This window comes from Lathamus discolor, chromosome 6, assembly GCF_037157495.1.
Source record: "Lathamus discolor isolate bLatDis1 chromosome 6, bLatDis1.hap1, whole genome shotgun sequence".
Lineage (NCBI taxonomy): Eukaryota > Metazoa > Chordata > Aves > Psittaciformes > Psittacidae > Lathamus > Lathamus discolor.
This window is the reverse complement of record NC_088889.1, coordinates 55,714,231-55,732,509: the sequence shown is the minus strand read 5'-3', so window position 1 is coordinate 55,732,509 and position 18,279 is coordinate 55,714,231. Positions and strand designations below refer to the sequence as shown.

Below are 18,279 nucleotides of genomic sequence, written 5' to 3'. Positions count from 1 at the left end.
AGAATCTTTCTGTGTCTGTAAAGACAAGAAATGGGATCACAGACAACACATATTTACTAAATTTTTTCCCTAGTGGAACTGCTCCCTTAATACACCAGCAGAAGTGACAACTTGTGAGGTATGGTAACAACAAGATCTTACCATGCATATTTTATTTCATAGGTATTACTATTATTATTCATTAAAAGTATCTGCCTACTGATAAAATTGTAGTACTTTTGTTGGCTGTTGTGCACTAAAGACCTCAGCAGGGCAGAGCTGAGAGAACAGCAACATTTTTATTAGAGAAACTGATACTGTTGGAAAACTCATTGACATGTCACTATTTCTGCAGAAAAGGGCCAAAAGAGGAAACATACACCTAAAAGCAGACCTGTTTTCTTTCCAGCTATATTGGCTAAGCCAATAAAAAGACAGGACCTCTCACCCAAATGTAGCCTTTGTCTGCTAGACAGCCATTACAGCAGTTGGACCTGAATGCAATTCAAACCATGAGGCCCTTTATCTTTTTCTATCAGGAGTTAAGGTCACTTGCCCTGCTCATTTTTTCAGGCTTTCACCAAGCTTGCTTAGAAGTCATTATAGGATCCAATTTTCTTTGTTGACCTGAGAGAGTACTCAGTTACGCTACCCTGCTAACATGTTTCCATGTTCAAATGTCTGATGGCTCATTAAAATTTAATTATGTTTTATAAATTCTCTTGGAAAAATGACATAGAAACAAGCAAACAAACCCCCAAAAGGAAAAAGTCAGAACCGCCCCCCCAGCTAGCGCAGCCCGCAGTCCCCAAATCTAATTCAAAGAGCATGCAGTTCTGCCTCAAGAGAGAATAATTTTTTTCAATTAGTATAAAATTTTCATCCCAATGATTGAGAAAAAATTGCTCCAAGTATTCCAAGGTGAACTTGCTCCCTTTACCTCCTTTTCATCACCTGAAACTGTGCCTTTGCTGCTCTTAATTCTCAGTGTGATTTAGTTACTTCTAGTTTATTTTTTTGAAACAAAAGTTTTGAAACACTAGCAAAGTTTTGACAAAAAGATGTTTACAACTTTTGTAACAAGTGTTTGTTTGTTTGTTCAGTGGAGATATGGGTACTGCCAGTAAGATGCCCCCCATGCTGAGAATGAGCATAATGCTCACATTCACACTCTGCTTTTAGGCCATCAGTGAGAATTAATTACTGCAAGGAATTTGGGAACAAGCAATGAGCTTGCCAAAGTTCATTTAGGACTTGGAATTTAGTAAACCCTCTAAACTAATCTTGACAGTAGGGTGACATACCAGGGCATATCATATTTTGACATAAGAAAAAAGCATGCAATGCTTGATCATATGAAAAATCATCTGCATGTCTACAGTGCTTCTTACAGTAAAGAGTCAATCAAACAAAACTTATTGAAACTGTGAGAAATGTGGCCAAAAAATCCAGAGAACAAAGTATTCTCGAACAGAATGTGCGACGCTTTCTCTGAAAGCCTGGCTTGAACCTGCCTAAGGTTTCACGCTTAAAAGACTGAATGCAAACAAATGGCTTAGCAGACAAAGACTTATGAGGGATGTATTCTGCAGGTGGAAATAATTGCCTCCTATCCCCAGACTGCATAAACAACCATCCATTTTCATCAATGCAGTGTAATATTTTCTCCTGGTAACACAAGACAGACTAACCATAGCCGCTTAATTATCACAAAGAGGCAGACCACAAAATCCAACATTACAGTAAGCAGAAAAACCCCTCCCTGAGCTCCCTGGAGACTATGCACTTTGGCTTATATAGAAATCAAGCCTGTTCATTAATTTAGAACCAGAAACAACATTGTAAATAATGTTCGTTTAAAGTTACTAATCTACTAATCTAACTCTAGCTTCACATTTCATTTTGTTACATCAGTAGGCTCAGTACCCATTCAAGATCACTGAAAATAAGACTAGTTAAGGGACATTCCTAGGTGAATCTCAGTGCCTTAATAAACCTACCAAGTCTGAAATGTTGCTGATTTTTAAAAGAAACATAGATGAACTTGAAATGCAATGGATTTACGATAATAGTAGAGGAAATACTACATTGTGGAACCTTTCCTGTGTGTTTTGGATTGCTGTCTGTAGTTTTATCTTAAATATTTTGCACTATTTGTGGATTTCTACTGTCAGTCAAGAACTCAAACGTTCCTCAGATATGAGAGAAATGTGTACTGTTATGTTCTATACTATTAGTGCATGAATAAAAAATATGCTTCCATTAACTTCAGCATGATGGTAGGGAACAGAACATTTTGATATTGCCAGTCCTGAGTATTCAGAAGCATAGCCTTTATTAAACTGAGCACTGGTCACTTGCTTGTTTTAACTTCTAAATCTTGCAGCGGATGCATACAGAGACAATCCATTTGCCTTCTAAGGAACAACTCATTAAGTGCAGATAGTTCTGAAGAATGTTCAGAGTCACAGGATGGCTGAGACTGGAAGGGATGTCTGGAGGTGCCCATTAGTTTTTAAAGTGTTGTACCTGAATTCCGTGTCAATAGGCGATTCTCTCTCTGGGCTGCAGAAAACAAACATAAGGTTGTGGGGTTTTTAAATTATATTAGACAATACAAATAATATCTTAAAATACTATCACCATGCTGCAAATTAAAAATACAGCAAAATGACAGCATAACAGAAATAAAACTATCCAAATAGTAAAATTCTATAGTACATAATGATACCGATGTAAAAAAGGTATGGTTAAAGCTTCAGTTTTGAGAAACGCCAAACAACCTCATAGAATCATTCAACACCTATGAGCAAATAAGTGCTCAAGACCTTATAAGACTTTGGATCAAAATACCCTCTGTTCTGAGAACACCAAAAATGTTCTACAGAATGCTAGCGCAACAAACCCACCAGACATATTCCTACAGCATTTCCTCAACATAACTAGGATACCCAGAATCTATGATAATGTAGGTAATTGGTTCATACTGTCTAATATTTTTTCCTACTTCTTAATATGCTTGCCATACTGTTGTGCATGTTATCTCACTGTTTGCTGTCTATCCCCATAACAGTTTCAAACATCTGAACATCTAATTCATGAGCATATTTCCCTTGTACCTTAATGAGTTCAAATGGTTTCAATTTAACTTGGTCCAGAAATTGCAATCTCTCTTACACAGAAAGAGCTGTGAGATTTCCAAGTATCCCGTACAACAAGGCTTAGTCATTAAGATACGTGAAACTCCTTCTCATACTACACACAGATGGGAGCAGAAGTTTTGCAGGACTCAGACTGATAACCAGGTAACAAGTCTGAGAAATAAGGTAAACTGAAGAGAAGAGGCTGATAAATCCAGAGAAACAGCAGTAAAATAGTTGGTGTGTCACAGAACCAAGAAAATACTCTGGTCAGTAGAAGACACACAGTTTATCATAAATCAAGAAAAGGGACAGCGTATGACATTTTTCCTCTGCCAATTTCAGTAACAAAGCTGTCACTGATTTTGGCAGGGGCAGGATTGTCACTTTTACAACCATGTCAGAAAGCTTTGCTCTCAGTTGATTTGGTAGGTATTCCCAAAATCCAAGCTGAGCTATGTTAATCAGGTAAAAATAATTTCCATGCAAGATAGGATACAATTTTCAAAGTCACCAAATGACAATGTTTTCTTAAAGGAAATCCAGCTCTGATTTTTCTAAGTCACATAAGTGATTTAAAAAATTGTATCCTCAGCTAATTAATGCATTTCACTGATTTTCAGACTTTTGACTGTGAAAATCTCAAGCGTAGATTTTAGAAATCTTTGGTTCCTTCCATTGCAATCAATTTAGTAGGAAGAACCAATAACTGCATACAATACCATACCTGACGTCTTCCCCCGTCTCACTGTCAGAAGCACAGCTGCATCACAAACAGAAAGCAAAGAGTGTTTATTTAAGTAAGCACAGGCAATCTGCCCCAGAAAGAAAAACTATTAAATTCCACTTAGTGCACAGACTGCAAACAGTATTTATCACAGAGCTGCAGCACAGCATCTGTTCCTTCTACACAAAGGGACTTGATTTTAGCAGTCAAAAAAAAAAAAAGTTCTTTTTTCCCCTTATAAACTTTTAATTTGACTCAAGAAATAAAATCACCTCTATTCTGTCCTGGAGGTGCTATCACAATGGAGAAGTCCTAGAGATCAGAATCCAGTTCCATTACAAAAAAGAGAGGGACATTTTCAGAGAAAACAACCTGATAATTTGTAACACTGTATTTTTCCATGGCAGTAACTGCACCTTTGCAGCACATATTTTAAACATAGTTTGAACCCCAAATCCCACCTTCAGTTGACTTGCAACATGCTGCATTCTGTACCAGCCCTATCCTAGGAAGGATGTGCCTGGGCAGTTCCAGTAAGTGTGGGCAGGTCTGAGAGATGGACAGGTTTTGGTTTTGCTGTTTTTGAACATGTACCAAGATGTTCAGACAGAGCTGTTTTGGCAGGGTGACTGACCATACTTATTACTGATGCTATATTCAGTTCCATTGAAAAGAATAAAAAAATCTGTGTGTCAGGTGTATAAACAAAACCAAGGAGGAACAAAGTTTTTCAGACTTTAAAGAGAACAGTCTCATTCACTTCATGCTAACATCATATGCTTATAAATATCCAGGAAAGAAAGCTAGTCCTGAAGTTTAAAATGTTGGTTTGAGAAGCTTCCAAAATGTTTATGCATAGTTAGGAATGACAGTATCTAAATTCAATTTACTGTAGAATTACAGACTGCCAGCCAGCCACTAGTGTCTTTATTCCAAAGGTCAGTGTACTGAATAAAGTTTTTCCACAGTCACCTCACACTCCACTGGTCTTCAGTGACTGTGTGAACTCAATGGCACCTTCTCCAAAACCCCATGAACCTGCTGCATACCATTAAGTAGCAACACATTCTTTGCAGAAACTATCAAGGCGCTGAAACAGGGAATATCTTTTCCAGCCCCTAAATGCACAACAAAAGGACCCTGAACAACAAACAGTTTCTGCTTCATGTACCACCTCGTAGAAGGCCAGGCATCCATTCTACTGGGGAACGCTCTGGTAACTTCCACCATGAAAGTGATGTGCATGTGATAATAAAGTCTAGATCTATAATGTTTTGAGGCATATGGATGTCTAAAGATGCAAGTATATACCTACTGAGATTTTCAAGCCTTCTGAACTCCATTTCTAATTTAAATAAAATCAAGTACCTGGGTGTTTTGGAAAACTCCAATAAATACATACTTGTAAAAATCAATGTACTTTTAAGACATCAAAATAACTTCAAAAATATTATCATTTGATGAAAAGAGTCAACTCCACATAGAGCAGAAGAAAATCTACTGTTAACAACCTTAAATCTAGCGCTTTCTTCACATTCTAAGGACTCTAGATTCACAGGGGAGTACTTATGTCCCATTTAGAAATAAATGACAATTTTGTTTGAGCAAACTATTTCACACTGAATTTCAGAATTTTCTGCTATTATTTACTCCAAAAAGACTTACACTATAAACTGCTCCCTGGACTTGAACTGGAACTATTTAATGTAAGATAATGGCCAGAAAAAATTAGCATGGCAAATACTATAATTATTTACTCAATAACCAGTCAAATCAAGACTATTTACCATCTGTTCAGAATGTAAATAATGATTTCTTTATTTTTGTTAATCTCTAACCATATTGTAAAATATTTATGCTAAGATGCTCTCAGCCTGCTTTGGACAAGATGCAGTAATCTGAGCTGGATCTTACAGGCACACACTGTAATACAAACAAGAAAAAAACCACAAATGAGCCAGTGCTCACTTCTGATTAGCCTGCTCCTAGCCCAGGAAGAAATCACATTTCTTTTTAAGGTTCTGAAACAAATAATTTTTATAGGCAGCAAATAAAGATGATACACAGTTAATCCTATTTTATCAATAAATAGCATGGAGGCACAGAGGAGGGAAATGACTTGTGCAAGGTTATCCATCAGACCAAGGGAAGGGCCAGGAATAGAATCCAGATTTCCTAAGCCCTGAGTGACATGTCAGCAGGATGCATCCTTCATCTTCATAGCTGTGACCTTGGAGGAAGGGAAGGGGAAGGAAATTTGGAATGAAATAAATCAGGACTATTCTGTAATGTGAATGACTGAAGCCAAGCATTTGTCTCCTCCCAAACAAAGAGCTGTAACAAGGATCTTAGTGATTTTGGTGACACATTTTATTGCCCGAGCTAAGGCTATGAGCTCTGGTGATTACTTGACAAGACTAGTCTCCTTGAACTGGGGATAATGAGTGTACCTGGTCAGGCATTAGCATTTTCTTATCAAATCAAGAGAGCTTTCATCTGGTAACTTTACAACACAGGTTTGCAGCCTACACTGACTGCCTCTATCATTTGGAATAGATCAGTGCACATGGTAGCAGCTCTGAAAGATGAAACAAAACAATCTGTCCCAGTGCAGGCAGCACTTACAGTGCTAAGATTGTTTCACCCGCAAGCCCCTTTATACCTATCTGACAGATAGCAAAGCAAATGTGATAACAACTGAATTTTACCTTGTGATACTTTGGCACATACAGAAGACATGAAAACCAGTTCTGACCTTTACAATGCTGTGAAGTACATACTTCTAAACAAGAGCTATTTAAAAACACAGTCTGATCACAACCATCGTGTCACCTGTTTCAGTTTAGCATCAGACATTCAGATTACACTTCTTAATCACATTATGCCATCTGCAAAAAGTCATAGCCTTGCTGAAATTAAATTAGTTCACCTAATAAAGGTGCAGGGATTCTGTATAGCTCCTCATCATACTCTGAATTTCTGCTTAGGGAAGTATGTTTTAATGCATAGATCACTACATTTGGAACTTTGCCTACAGCTCTTGTCTCCCTCACCAGTTGAAAGGGTCACTTTCCTATGTTTCATATTCCCCACCTATAAAATAGGAAACCTTCTTTCCTTGTCCTATTGCATGTGCACTTCTGAGTAGTGTGACTTTTCTGCATGAAAGCTGGATATAAATAATATCCTCTAAAAACACTCAAGGAATTTGTGAGAACTGTTTCACAAAAGCAGTGCAGAACCCACTGCATAACAATGACCCTCTGTCCATCAGAGTGTGTGGATTTGACTTACAGTTGTACTGTTGTTCCTTCATTCCCAATCAGTTAGAAATGAAACTAATTATTTCTCAAGGTTCTTCTGTAATTTGCCAAACTTTTCCTGCAAATGATTGTATCCCAAAAGGCAAAGTGCGGCTAGGAATTCTAGTACTATAAAATGAACAGGCCAAAAATGTTCACACACATTGATCAGAGAGGGTACCAGAGACGGCAGTAATTTACTGGAAACCACATATAGGAGTTGTAATATAAGATGCTATCTGTCATTTAGTTGAGACCAAGTCCTAACAGTACAGCTTCATGGCCAGTACAGAAGTTAGACACAAGTATAATCTATAACTGGCTGTCAGAGCACAGCTACTGTGTCCTCTTGGGAAAGTGGGGAAGGACATGACTCTTTCTCTCTTGTCAAATCAGGGATGATGAACTGGGGAAGTTTATGTCCACTTATAAAAGACCCTTCAATTTCTCAGGCACTATATCAGTGCTGGGATGGAGCACATCTAAAAGGACAGCCAGGGACTACTCTGAGTGAGCCAGTACCTCTTCATACTTCCATGCAAAGACATGAGCTCAGACCTGAAAGTGTAAATGCCATTCTGTAGCAGCACAATACTTCAAGTTAATTCGGATTCCAAATTAGTTACTATTTCACTCAGGTTATGTTGCTGGAGTGCAGAATGCCAAAGTATGATTATCTATGCCTATTAATGGAATGGATAGTTTGTTTGACCTTGGCTAGGGGTTTTTTCAACTTAGGGTAAAGTTTTAACTTGACTGCATGACTACAAAATCTCTGACTCCACAAACAGGTTCCCAGGATAGATTTTGGGTTTTTTCTGCATTACTACTCAATTCAAGCTTGAATTTTTAAATAGCACTACCTGCTCCAGAATATGCTCCCAGAGATCTTCTGCATCTCACCAAGTATGGCTAGCAAGAGAGATGACTTACCGCAGCCAACCTGTCCTACAATCATTGTTAGCTGACCTGCAAGAGAGGAAAGTATATATAAATTTCTGGCTTACCAAATGCTCATGGAAAAACACTTCATTCTGTATATCGGATGTCATTTTGTACCTTGAGGGATTCGGATATCAATATTGGACAATGCTGGAGGACCTTCCGGTGTCCAAGTGAAAAATCCATTTGTGATCTGTGCCAAGACAGAGAGAAGTAAGAAACTGAAAACCAGGTTTGGAGCAGACTTCTTTTATTCAACATCAGAGGCACTTCTGTTTTCATTACACTGAGCATAGGAACAGAATTAGCCTTTACTCAATGCAGGAAACTCAAACAAGCACAACAATTAGAAAATTACGGAAAATTCCTGAGGAAAAAGTAGATGCTGTGTAAGGTTTCTTTTGTTATTTCTAAGGTGGCACATGAAACAAGTGAAATTACTACCAATGTGATTAAATTATATATGGGGTCACAGTTTGCTCTCTGCAGAGAAACAAATGTCACTCTAGACACGCTGCAGCATGTACAGCAATTACACAGTCTAAATTCCAAGTGGATCTGCAAAACTTTCCACAGAAATCAGATGTCACTTCCTATTACAGTATTCTCCTTTGTATTTCTGATATGATTCTCAGGTAACCTAGGCTTTGCTAGATACAGAAATCTTTTTACTAAAAGAAAAAAAAACCAAACCAAAACAAAAAACCAAGAAACAAAGCCTGTTCAGGACTTTAAATGGAGATTTCCATGGATACTGTTAAAAATAGGGAACAGAGCCACTGAAGCCTTCAAAGCCTTTCAGCAATGCAAGGTACAATTTTGATCTGAAAAGAGTGGAATGGGACTCTTTCATCCTACCCTGAAGAAAAAAAGTGATACTCTTACCGTGGGAAGCAACCTGAAAAAATGAGCAAAAGAAAGTGCAGTGTTTCCCTCTAGATTACCGAAGGCAGCCAGAGGATCCTCTCTTTAAAAAAAAAAAAAGCCCCTTCATGGGCAATGAGCTACAGAGACAATTCATAAGTGCAGAACTTCCGTGACTCGGGTGCCACCAGTGAAAACGATGACAGCAGATGGAGCCAAAGATTATAGCTGCTCCTGGCTTTCTATTTGAGTCTTTATAAACACTGTCCTTACAGAGGTTACTGCTCTAACTTCTCCTTTGTGACAAACTCCTTTGCTGTCACTCCATACTTTGATCCAATACCACCCGCCCCAACCCTCTCTCGAATATACCTTTTATTTTTCTGGAAGGCTATTCAAAAAGGATCCTGCACCAAAGCAGCATGTCAGATGACAACCTCAAAAAAAAAACCCAACCCTGAAAGCACTACCAGTTGTCCTACTTAGTCCTATGAGACTGAATTATTCACTCTCTTGTGCCAGAAATGCAAATGTAATAGCAGACTTCCTAAACGAGCACCATCATCACTATAACAACTACCAGGATTCTTAATACTTCTGGCCATTTCTATAGCAAATCAAGAGCATCAGTCTTCAAAGTGGCATGGGTAATTTATTTATTCTTCAAAGAATTTAGGTCTTTGTGGGTTAGTTTTTAACTTCATCTTGAAAGGCCACTAGGAATTCCAAAAGAGTAAGGGACGACCCATGACAAGATTATTTTAGGAATGTCTAAACCAAACCCTTTTTAATTTTCTTCAGATCATTTTTCTGTACAGGCATTGGAAGTGAAAGAAAGAATCTGGCATACATAAAAGACTGGACCAGATGATCTTTTGCGATTCCTTCCAACATAGGCTGTTCTAAGTTAGAAATTTTTGAGAACAGAGCTAATGATTTAAACACTTCAAACAGAAAATTTCTGAGTGAAATCTAAGGGAATATACACAGCTAATCACAACACAGAGGTCAGTAATCAGTTCTTAAGATGGAAGACAGAGAAAAGCTCTCTGACATGAGCACAAGTGTCTTACAGCTCACATCAAATGCTGGTTCTTGAATTTGAAACTGCCATCAGAATAAAAGTGACTTAGTGAACTATAATAAGTGTTATTAGAGTGACCTTCATATCACCTTTACACAAAAATCATCTGCTTCTGTGATGTTAATGGGTCTTCTCGTGTGAGAGCTGTAATTGTTCCAGTCCTCCCTGGCAGGCCTCTTACGGTTAACAACTTTGAGTGGCTGTGCAAAATCAGAAAGACAGAAATAAGCAGTAATTGGTGGCAGTACCAGCAAAATGTCCTAAACACGAGCAACCATGTTACCACCTATGCAGTTCAGGGTATTAAAAACAGTTTTTGCAATTGCAAGAAATAGTCAGAAGGAAATGGAAAAGTAAAAAATTTATTCTGGGTACAAATTACTCCAAGCCACTCCACCTGCGATTAAACAGCATTACTCACCACCGCCTGGTATTTGCTGTGATTATCTGCACTTCTTAGTTCTGCAGATTTATCATGCTCTTCTCCAATTTCTTCACTTGACAGGAATTCACTCAGTTTCTGAACACTGAAAGGAAAAAAAACAGAATCACGCCTCGACCTGGAATGCAAAACTTTTGTTCCCTGTAATGTTTATTATGGAGCATCTCTTTTAATATTTCAGCCACTGTCTGCTGCATTGTTTGTTTTCATTTTGTTACAGGCATATGAAAATGTGCAATGAAAAATCACTGCAAGGAAGTTGACAAAACCTGCCCCATTGTTTGTTAAAAGCTATGGTATTCTAATGGTTTGTGCAGGTGCTTCTCAAGACTCCTTTTCTGACACCACCAGAGCGATTACACAAAAGACTTTTTTCAGGCATTTGTTTGGATGCTGAGCAGCTACAACAGTACTTTGTTTTGAAGTCATGTGCTGCAGTAGAATTAGTGTCATTTATGTTACTGAAGTGTTCACATACAATTCTACTGAACAGTTTCATGGACACCTGCAGTCTGATGAAATCCGTATGCCATGAGCTAAATTCAACCAGCTATGATGAAATATGAAGTGTATGAGATAACATAATAAACGAATATAGCTTAACAGAACACTGTTCAACAGATGAGATAAAAGGAATCCTGACAATCAGCAACAAAGAAGAAAGCATGGTATCTTCACAAACTGCTTAAGATTTAATTAGCTAACAGATAATGTGCCTTTATTATGACATTTAACAGATCATTACATCAATTTTATCTCTGTACCTGACTTTATAAAAAGTAGCCTCTTCACAGGGGCAACAAATGACATTTATAAAGGATTTGGACGGAATCATGTCTCAACATCAAAGGGACTCAATTAGCAAGAAATAAGTTAACCATCAGTCTCCAAAATGATAAAGTGCCAGAAAGCCTTAAGTTCCTAAAAATAAATTTATGTACAAGGACTGAAAAAATTGATTTTATTATTTAGCCTTAGGCTAACTGGGGAGAAACAGGCAAACAATGCCACTGCAGCATAGTGATATGTTGCTCTCTGTTAGTATGCACACGTTAAAACATAAAAATACCACACACACACACACCCCGCTAGCGATTTCATCTTCAGAAAGAGATTTAGTTTCCTCTAATAACCTCATGAGACACCCCACTGGTGCCAAAACAGTGCTTGGACTAGGGCATTACAGCACTTCCTGGAACAGATGCCCTTTATAGTTAGCACTTGTCCTGCAAGTAGACATGAAAGCCACCTGGAGACTACCTAGGTTCTACAGTTTTTCTGTCAACCTGCCTGCTTGCTGAGGTAGCTGAGGTCTGGGGCCCTTGTTAGAGCAGGTCCTACAAGCAACTGAAAAGAGGGAGAGTAACTATGTGGGATAGGACAAGAGGAGCAATAACTAATCTAGGTTCAGTCTCAGGCTAAAATTCCTTAATGGGAAGGTCTGTTACCTCAAAGGAAGAAATTAGAAGCCACATCACTTGGAGTTATTTATATCTATTTTCACAAAGCTCTAGAAAAGAGGGCTAGGAATGATCCTACTTTTTTTGTTCAGTGAACCAGATGTTTACAAGAACATTTTACATGTCTTCGAATAGACAAAATGATGGTTTAGATGCTGCCTATATAGACTTGGTATGCAGCTGCACCTACATTCTCCATAGGAAAATTACACTGATATTTGAATAATTGCTCTGAGGGTAGAAAATGCAGATAGAGAAGTCCCCTTTAATTGCTCCAGTGTCTAGAGTAGGAGGAAGAGAACACAGTAAGCATAATCTTGGACCATGCATACCCAAATAAAATCATGTCTTTATTCAGCCATTTGGAAGTTTCATCTTGCTCTCTACTCGCTGGCTGTGTATCAAGGTGCCTTTACTCTCAAGTGCTAAGACTTCTCTCTGCAACCCCTTTGTCTAATGCTCTGCTTAATTCTGGAATTGCTGCTCCTATGGCAATTACTGCGGAAACACAGCAGAACTGTGAGAAAATCTTTGATAAAGGCAGCAACTCGTATTTCAGGATGCCACACTGCTCTACACTCCTAAAGAATAAAAAAGGTATGTTCTCTGCAGAGCTCTCACCGACATTGCAGTTTCACTAGTATTCCATTATCTCCACGGGGAAGCTTATTTTTAAGCCACAGAATAGACGTATTGATTAAAACACGGTTATTTACACAGCTGACTGAAAAAGCAGTTTCATATTAAACCCAGGAAGATACACAATTCCACTCTTGCTACCTGACCTTTGCTGATGGAAAAATGTACACTGTATCCTTTGTCCTTGAAGAGCTCACATTTGAGAAATACATCAATTGGTGCTCAGTTTTTTGTCTGCTCTTTCACTGTTCAAGCAAGCATGTGTTTGCATGAGTTGAAAATATCAGACACACACTTCCAAAATATTGCACTGAAGGACGGGATATTCAGAAGACACATCCAAAGAAGCACCAGCAGCAGTAAGGAGAAACGCACTTTGGAACACTACCTGGGTTACTATATGGACAGCCAAGAAGAAAAAGGGTCACATCAGCTCTTTGACAGACTTTGAACCAGGGGATTTATGTCTGTGCTACAAATGGCAGTGTAATAGCCTGCTAACAAGAAGATAACTACAGAAAAACTCATTAAGAGCATCTGGCTGCCAACCATTAATACTTGGTAGATACTAACTTCTTTGTTCCTGCAGCATTAATAGGCACACAATTCATTTGCAAAGAAAGCCCAAGACAAGCCAAAATAAATGCCCCTTACCAGCACCAGTGTGAGCCCCTAGATACTTTGCTGGCTGTGATCTTAGCGTGACAATTTGCCATGACTCTAGGGACTACCACAGTGGCTGCAAAACATTTCATGCCAGCTGCTGATGCTCTCAGATTTCACACTTGTCAGGAGAGAGGACACAGCTCTGACTTTGCACTCTCAGGGAACTTTGAAACAGCAAGGGCAATCTCAGCCTCCTGCTGGAGTCTTCTTTCCATCTCCAAAGTGACACAAATGTAATTAAGCAAGGGCTGGTGTCCAGTATCTGTCCTAGAATTTAGAATGCTCTAAAGACAGCTATATTGAAGGTCACAGAGAGATCCTAGTAAAGTAAGAAGCCCAAACTCTCTCTGCCTCCCCACATCAGTCAGGTAGCATTACACTGCATATGTTACTGCATATGAAAAAGCATTAAAAGGTTTTTCACACTAATCTCTTGATACTCAAAAGTAAAACTCCCAGTGAAACATCAGTTCTACTGTTTGTAATTTCACTCTGAACACAGACTGACATGTTCATAACAAAGTAAAAATTCATCAAGTCAAGAGTAAACATTTAGTCATTAACTTAATCTCACACTTAACACTGACTTCTATGTTTTGTTCATTTAAATCTAACTCTGCAACAAGAGGCAACCTCTCAGGCAGAGGGTTGGAGGCTGAGCACAGCCCAAGAGTCAAACACTGAAACAAACATATGTGCTTCTGTGATCACCCTTTTCGCTTCTACATGCTTGATGGAAGGAAACATTTGGGTGATTTACAGAACTAAATCTTCAGTAAGTTTTCCGTTTCTGTGTTGTTAGCACATGTAAGTTGCATGCCATACCAATATAGCTCAACCTGTGTACTAGCCATGGACCACAAAATACTGGTTATGACATTTTTAGCAGCAAAGAACATGGCCCACATGCTACCACCAAGGGAACCATGCAAGGTGGAAAGTTGGAAAGCAATTTACAACAAAACCATAAATAATCACCGCATTATTTCTAATTACAATTACAAAATGAGCAATAGGCACATTCTCAGAAGTCTGAGAGGTGGTAGCAAGGATATTAATTTTACAGTTCTCACCTTACTAATGCTTTGACGGTCGACCTAACAACACTGGAGAGCAGGAACAATGGAGACACAAGAATATGAAACAGTGAGAGGGAGGCAAATGCCACCGATGGGGAAAAGTCAGCATTTCTTGTCAGATGAGCATGGACCACAAATGTCTATAAAGAGACAGACATCATCATCAGTGTTTTGTCATCAAGAAGGGAACACACGAAGACTTCATATTTCAGATGCATTTCATTTGCAGAATCTTAATTTATACTCTCTTGGGGGAGTGCTGCATATTCCAGACTGCTTCTGGCCACAGACAAGTGGGCATTTTCCATTCTCACCCAGATGAATTGCAAATAGTAGCAGGTTTGCATCCTGTCCTCTTCCTTCCTCATTTCCACATCACTTATACTTGAAAATGCAGTTGTAATGACACTATTTAGAAAAGTCCATACTTACTATAAGTACTGCTGCAATTGGTATCGCTGCATTCATAAAGACTGTGAAGGGAAACACGTAGGAATACTTAGAAACTATTTCCATTCAGACATGCTAAATGTTTAAATACTGCTAGCACTGGTTCACAATGCTTATTTCAATGCTTAAAATAGGACAAAATGCACAAGTATCTACACACATCAATACACTGTTTTAAAATACCTACAGTTTACCTCTCTGCACGTCATAGAATCCTAGAATGGCCTGGGTTGGAAGGGACCTTAAACATCATCTAGTTCCAAACCCACTGCCAGAGGCAGGGACACCTTCCACCATGCTCAAAGCCCCATCCAAACTGGTCTTGAACACTTCCACGGATGGGGCAGCCACATCTTCACTGGGCAGCCCATTCCAGTGCCTCACCACCCTCACAGTAAAGAACTTCCTAATGTCTAATCTAAACTTACCTTCTTTCAGTTTAAAGCCATTACCCCTTGTTCTGTCACTACATGCGCTTGTAAAAAGTCCCTCTCCAGATTTCTTGTAGGTCCCTTTTAGTACTGGAAAGGTGCTCTAAGCAAAGAATAAGGACTTTTTGAGCCACTGGAATTTGGGGATTGTTCATTTTAATTTTAATTTTTTTCAATTATACAAGTGTCCAGAATAATAGAATGTTTTTTAAAATAAACCAACCAAAGTTTTTTGGTTTAATTAGATGCAGTCAAAAGCATTGTATTACTGGAAAAAGCCAGACTGAAAACTGAGAAAAATGTTTTCAGCTGTTTCTGAATATTTTAGGATAGTAACTATTGTTATTTTCCTGTGAGAAAGCCTGGAGTTACTTGCCTTCTGACAGATTAGGCAAAAATTCAAAAAAATAGGAAAACCCCTCCTTTCTTTGTCTTTTCTGATTATATAGTGTACACTAAATCATACCAAAACTGACCGGAGGACAATTTTACTAATTGGTATAAAAAAAATATAGGAATCTTCTTTGTTACAGAATTCAATGCTGAAACTCAAAAGTTGTCGCTACCAACTTTGCAACCCAGCTTTGAGTCCGGTGGACACATTTCATTAAAATGATAGAAAGAGCTAATTTCTATAATAGCTTTTATAGTCACATGAACAACTCCATATACATAGACACTGGATACAGGCACAGAGGGGAGGCAAATGAGATGCAGTTTCCATGCATTCTTGAAGTGGAATTTTTTTGTGGTCTAGCCTACGCTGGCCTGAAACTTGTAGGCATAGTTTTTGTAACCCAATGCAAATCTATTCCTCATGAATGGAAGTAACTCCAAGCATGTTTTTTCATTCATGTTAGTAGCTAAGTGCATTTAGAAAAGAATTCCAGTCTATTCCAAACTGTACATTAAAAAAATATATATATATATAAAAATCTCATTTCTGCTTTCTTATTATTCTAGGAAGTGTCTGCCTTCCTTCTGATCAATAATACATAAAATCTTGATCAACTCCTGCCTTTTTCATTCTTTTTTGTCTTTTTTTTTAGAAAAAATGAAATCATACATTTGCTACAATATTAGCAAACATGTTTTGTGCTGCTCATGCCTGTCATTCCAATTACACTTACGGTAAGAAAAAAGGTAAGTTCTCCCATTCCCTTTTTAGTCTGCTGAAGTGCAAGTTTGTAAAGATCACTGTAATTTCATCTAACAACAAAGGGTGTATGAAAATTCTAGGCTGAAATTACAGGAACCTTTTATAAGCCAAAATTATACGCATCATCAACATAAAAAAGCTGCACTGTTTTACCCTAGCTGAGAAATTAACTGCTGCGTCTTACATAACCATAAATATCACATGTAGTACAAAACAAGAATGCAAATATAAACACTGAATGTTTCACGAAGCATCAGTAAATATGTGTTCTCACTTACATCACCATTTCTTTACAGAACAGTCAGTACTTCTGGGACGAATGCACCTTTTCCTTGATGTCATAAATGGTACTGTAGGGATCTAAAATCAAATAAACCTCCACAGCTCCTTCAGTCCTACAGCTGAACCTGTGGCCCTGACTATAAATAGATTCTAATGCCACATGAAGCACTGCAGACAAAGAGAGCACATCTGTGCTGATCTGGGTATAGGATGAAGTTTCTGGTCACATCTCTCGAGCAAATTAGATCAAATAACGCTAACCACATTGCAAGTTATTTTCCTGAAGAGTAGTCCTCCTTATTAGCCTAGAAGGAATTTGTATAGGAACCTTGTGGCATTTGAATGCTTCTCGCTGAAAGTTTCCACTTCACTAATACCTTACTGTTTATATGGACAGTGCTCTTCAGTATGACTTTACTAATTCTCTCTAAAGTATTACAGTAGCAATTATATAGGTGTTGTGTGTGATGTCAAATACAGAGTTCAATTGGCCCTAGGTCTTTGAAAAAGTATAATAAATGCCTTTAAGCAGCCTGAAAGAGAACATGAGACAAAAGAATCTGGATATGATATGATGAAATTGCCAGGATTCTCATATTTTTCCTTTCCAGGATATAGAAATGGTCTTAAGTATCACTTATTTTTCATAAGAAATCCAAAATTTGAGTAAGAAAGTGTAAGTACCATCTGTTGAAGCTTCAATGCAAAGGCAATGCCTGTCATATATTATGATATACTGCATTGTGCAAAATGCAGGAAGGGGAAAAAGGGGGAAAAAAACCCAAACCCAAACCCTCAAAAAATGCTTCCTCCTGAATGCTATGTTACAGAGGAGAATATTGCTGGCTGAAGGTAGCCTGTGAAACACTTTTCCCTTAAAAGCTTTTGTCCAGAAAACTTAATGCTATCAAGCATTAATGTTGAATTTCTCTTTCAGGCATATTCCCCATACAGGCAAAAATCTACTGAAATAAATAGAAAGTTCGACTAATTGGAAAGTGAGGAGTACAGATCAGAGCCTAAAGCAACTGAAACAATCTCAACAGAGAAATGGTAAACTCGTTAGTAGCTAATAATGCACTAGCTGAAGAGTGGATTAGAATAAAGGAAGAGACTTACTGGATATGGAGGTATAAAGGGCAAAAGACTTGAGGCTAGTCATTTCTTTTTGTCTGGTTTCCTCTACACTGCTGTGAAAGATGTGTTCCCAAGCATAGAGTTTAAGGAGTTTAATGCCTCGAAGCATCTCATTTGTCTTCTTCAGTCTCTCATTGGAGTACTCCTGCAACATTTACATACAGATTTACTTAGAGACTATAATTAAAGCATCTCTCCCCTAAACATAAGCATCACACAAAAATTGTATGCAGCCCCTTGTAATCAGTCAGGTTTACTAGTTCTGTCCATTCAGATGTTTTGTTATTTTCAAAGGTGAGCTCCCCTAGGACTCAAATGAAAACGCTGTTTGTTTGCACACCAAAATTGTATAGCTTGTACTGAAAACTTTACTCCTCTGGCAGCTCTTCAATCACTTGCAAGGCAACTTCTCAGAACTGCTACTGCCCAGCACACTGGGCACACTGACAACATACAGAGGAGATCAGAACACGCAGACAAGCTATGACTGGGCATG

At 38.3% G+C, this 18,279-nt stretch overlaps 1 protein-coding gene and 1 long non-coding RNA gene across 4 annotated transcripts in view; one reads left to right on the top strand and one right to left on the bottom strand.

Moving 5' to 3' along the window:
* Nucleotides 1–16,303, top strand: part of LOC136016147 (uncharacterized) — a 48,905-nt gene extending 32,602 nt beyond the window's left edge. The window contains exon 3 of the long non-coding RNA XR_010613510.1: nucleotides 16,255–16,303. This is a non-coding gene — a long non-coding RNA (uncharacterized LOC136016147). The remainder of the gene's footprint in view (nucleotides 1–16,254) is intronic.
* Nucleotides 1–18,279, bottom strand: part of ABCC8 (ATP binding cassette subfamily C member 8) — a 74,044-nt gene that overhangs the window by 29,531 nt on the left and 26,234 nt on the right. For all 3 annotated transcript variants that reach the window (XR_010613509.1, XM_065682875.1, XM_065682876.1), the window contains exons 10-18: nucleotides 17,766–17,928; nucleotides 14,757–14,797; nucleotides 14,319–14,464; nucleotides 10,460–10,565; nucleotides 10,128–10,238; nucleotides 8,208–8,283; nucleotides 8,012–8,117; nucleotides 3,847–3,882; nucleotides 2,509–2,544 (exon numbers count right to left, since the gene is read on the bottom strand). Coding sequence is in view for 2 of the 3 variants with exons in the window: in XM_065682875.1 (XP_065538947.1) it covers nucleotides 2,509–2,544; nucleotides 3,847–3,882; nucleotides 8,012–8,117; nucleotides 8,208–8,283; nucleotides 10,128–10,238; nucleotides 10,460–10,565; nucleotides 14,319–14,464; nucleotides 14,757–14,797; nucleotides 17,766–17,928 (821 nt within the window). In the remaining variant the exon portion in view is untranslated. The remainder of the gene's footprint in view (nucleotides 1–2,508; nucleotides 2,545–3,846; nucleotides 3,883–8,011; nucleotides 8,118–8,207; nucleotides 8,284–10,127; nucleotides 10,239–10,459; nucleotides 10,566–14,318; nucleotides 14,465–14,756; nucleotides 14,798–17,765; nucleotides 17,929–18,279) is intronic.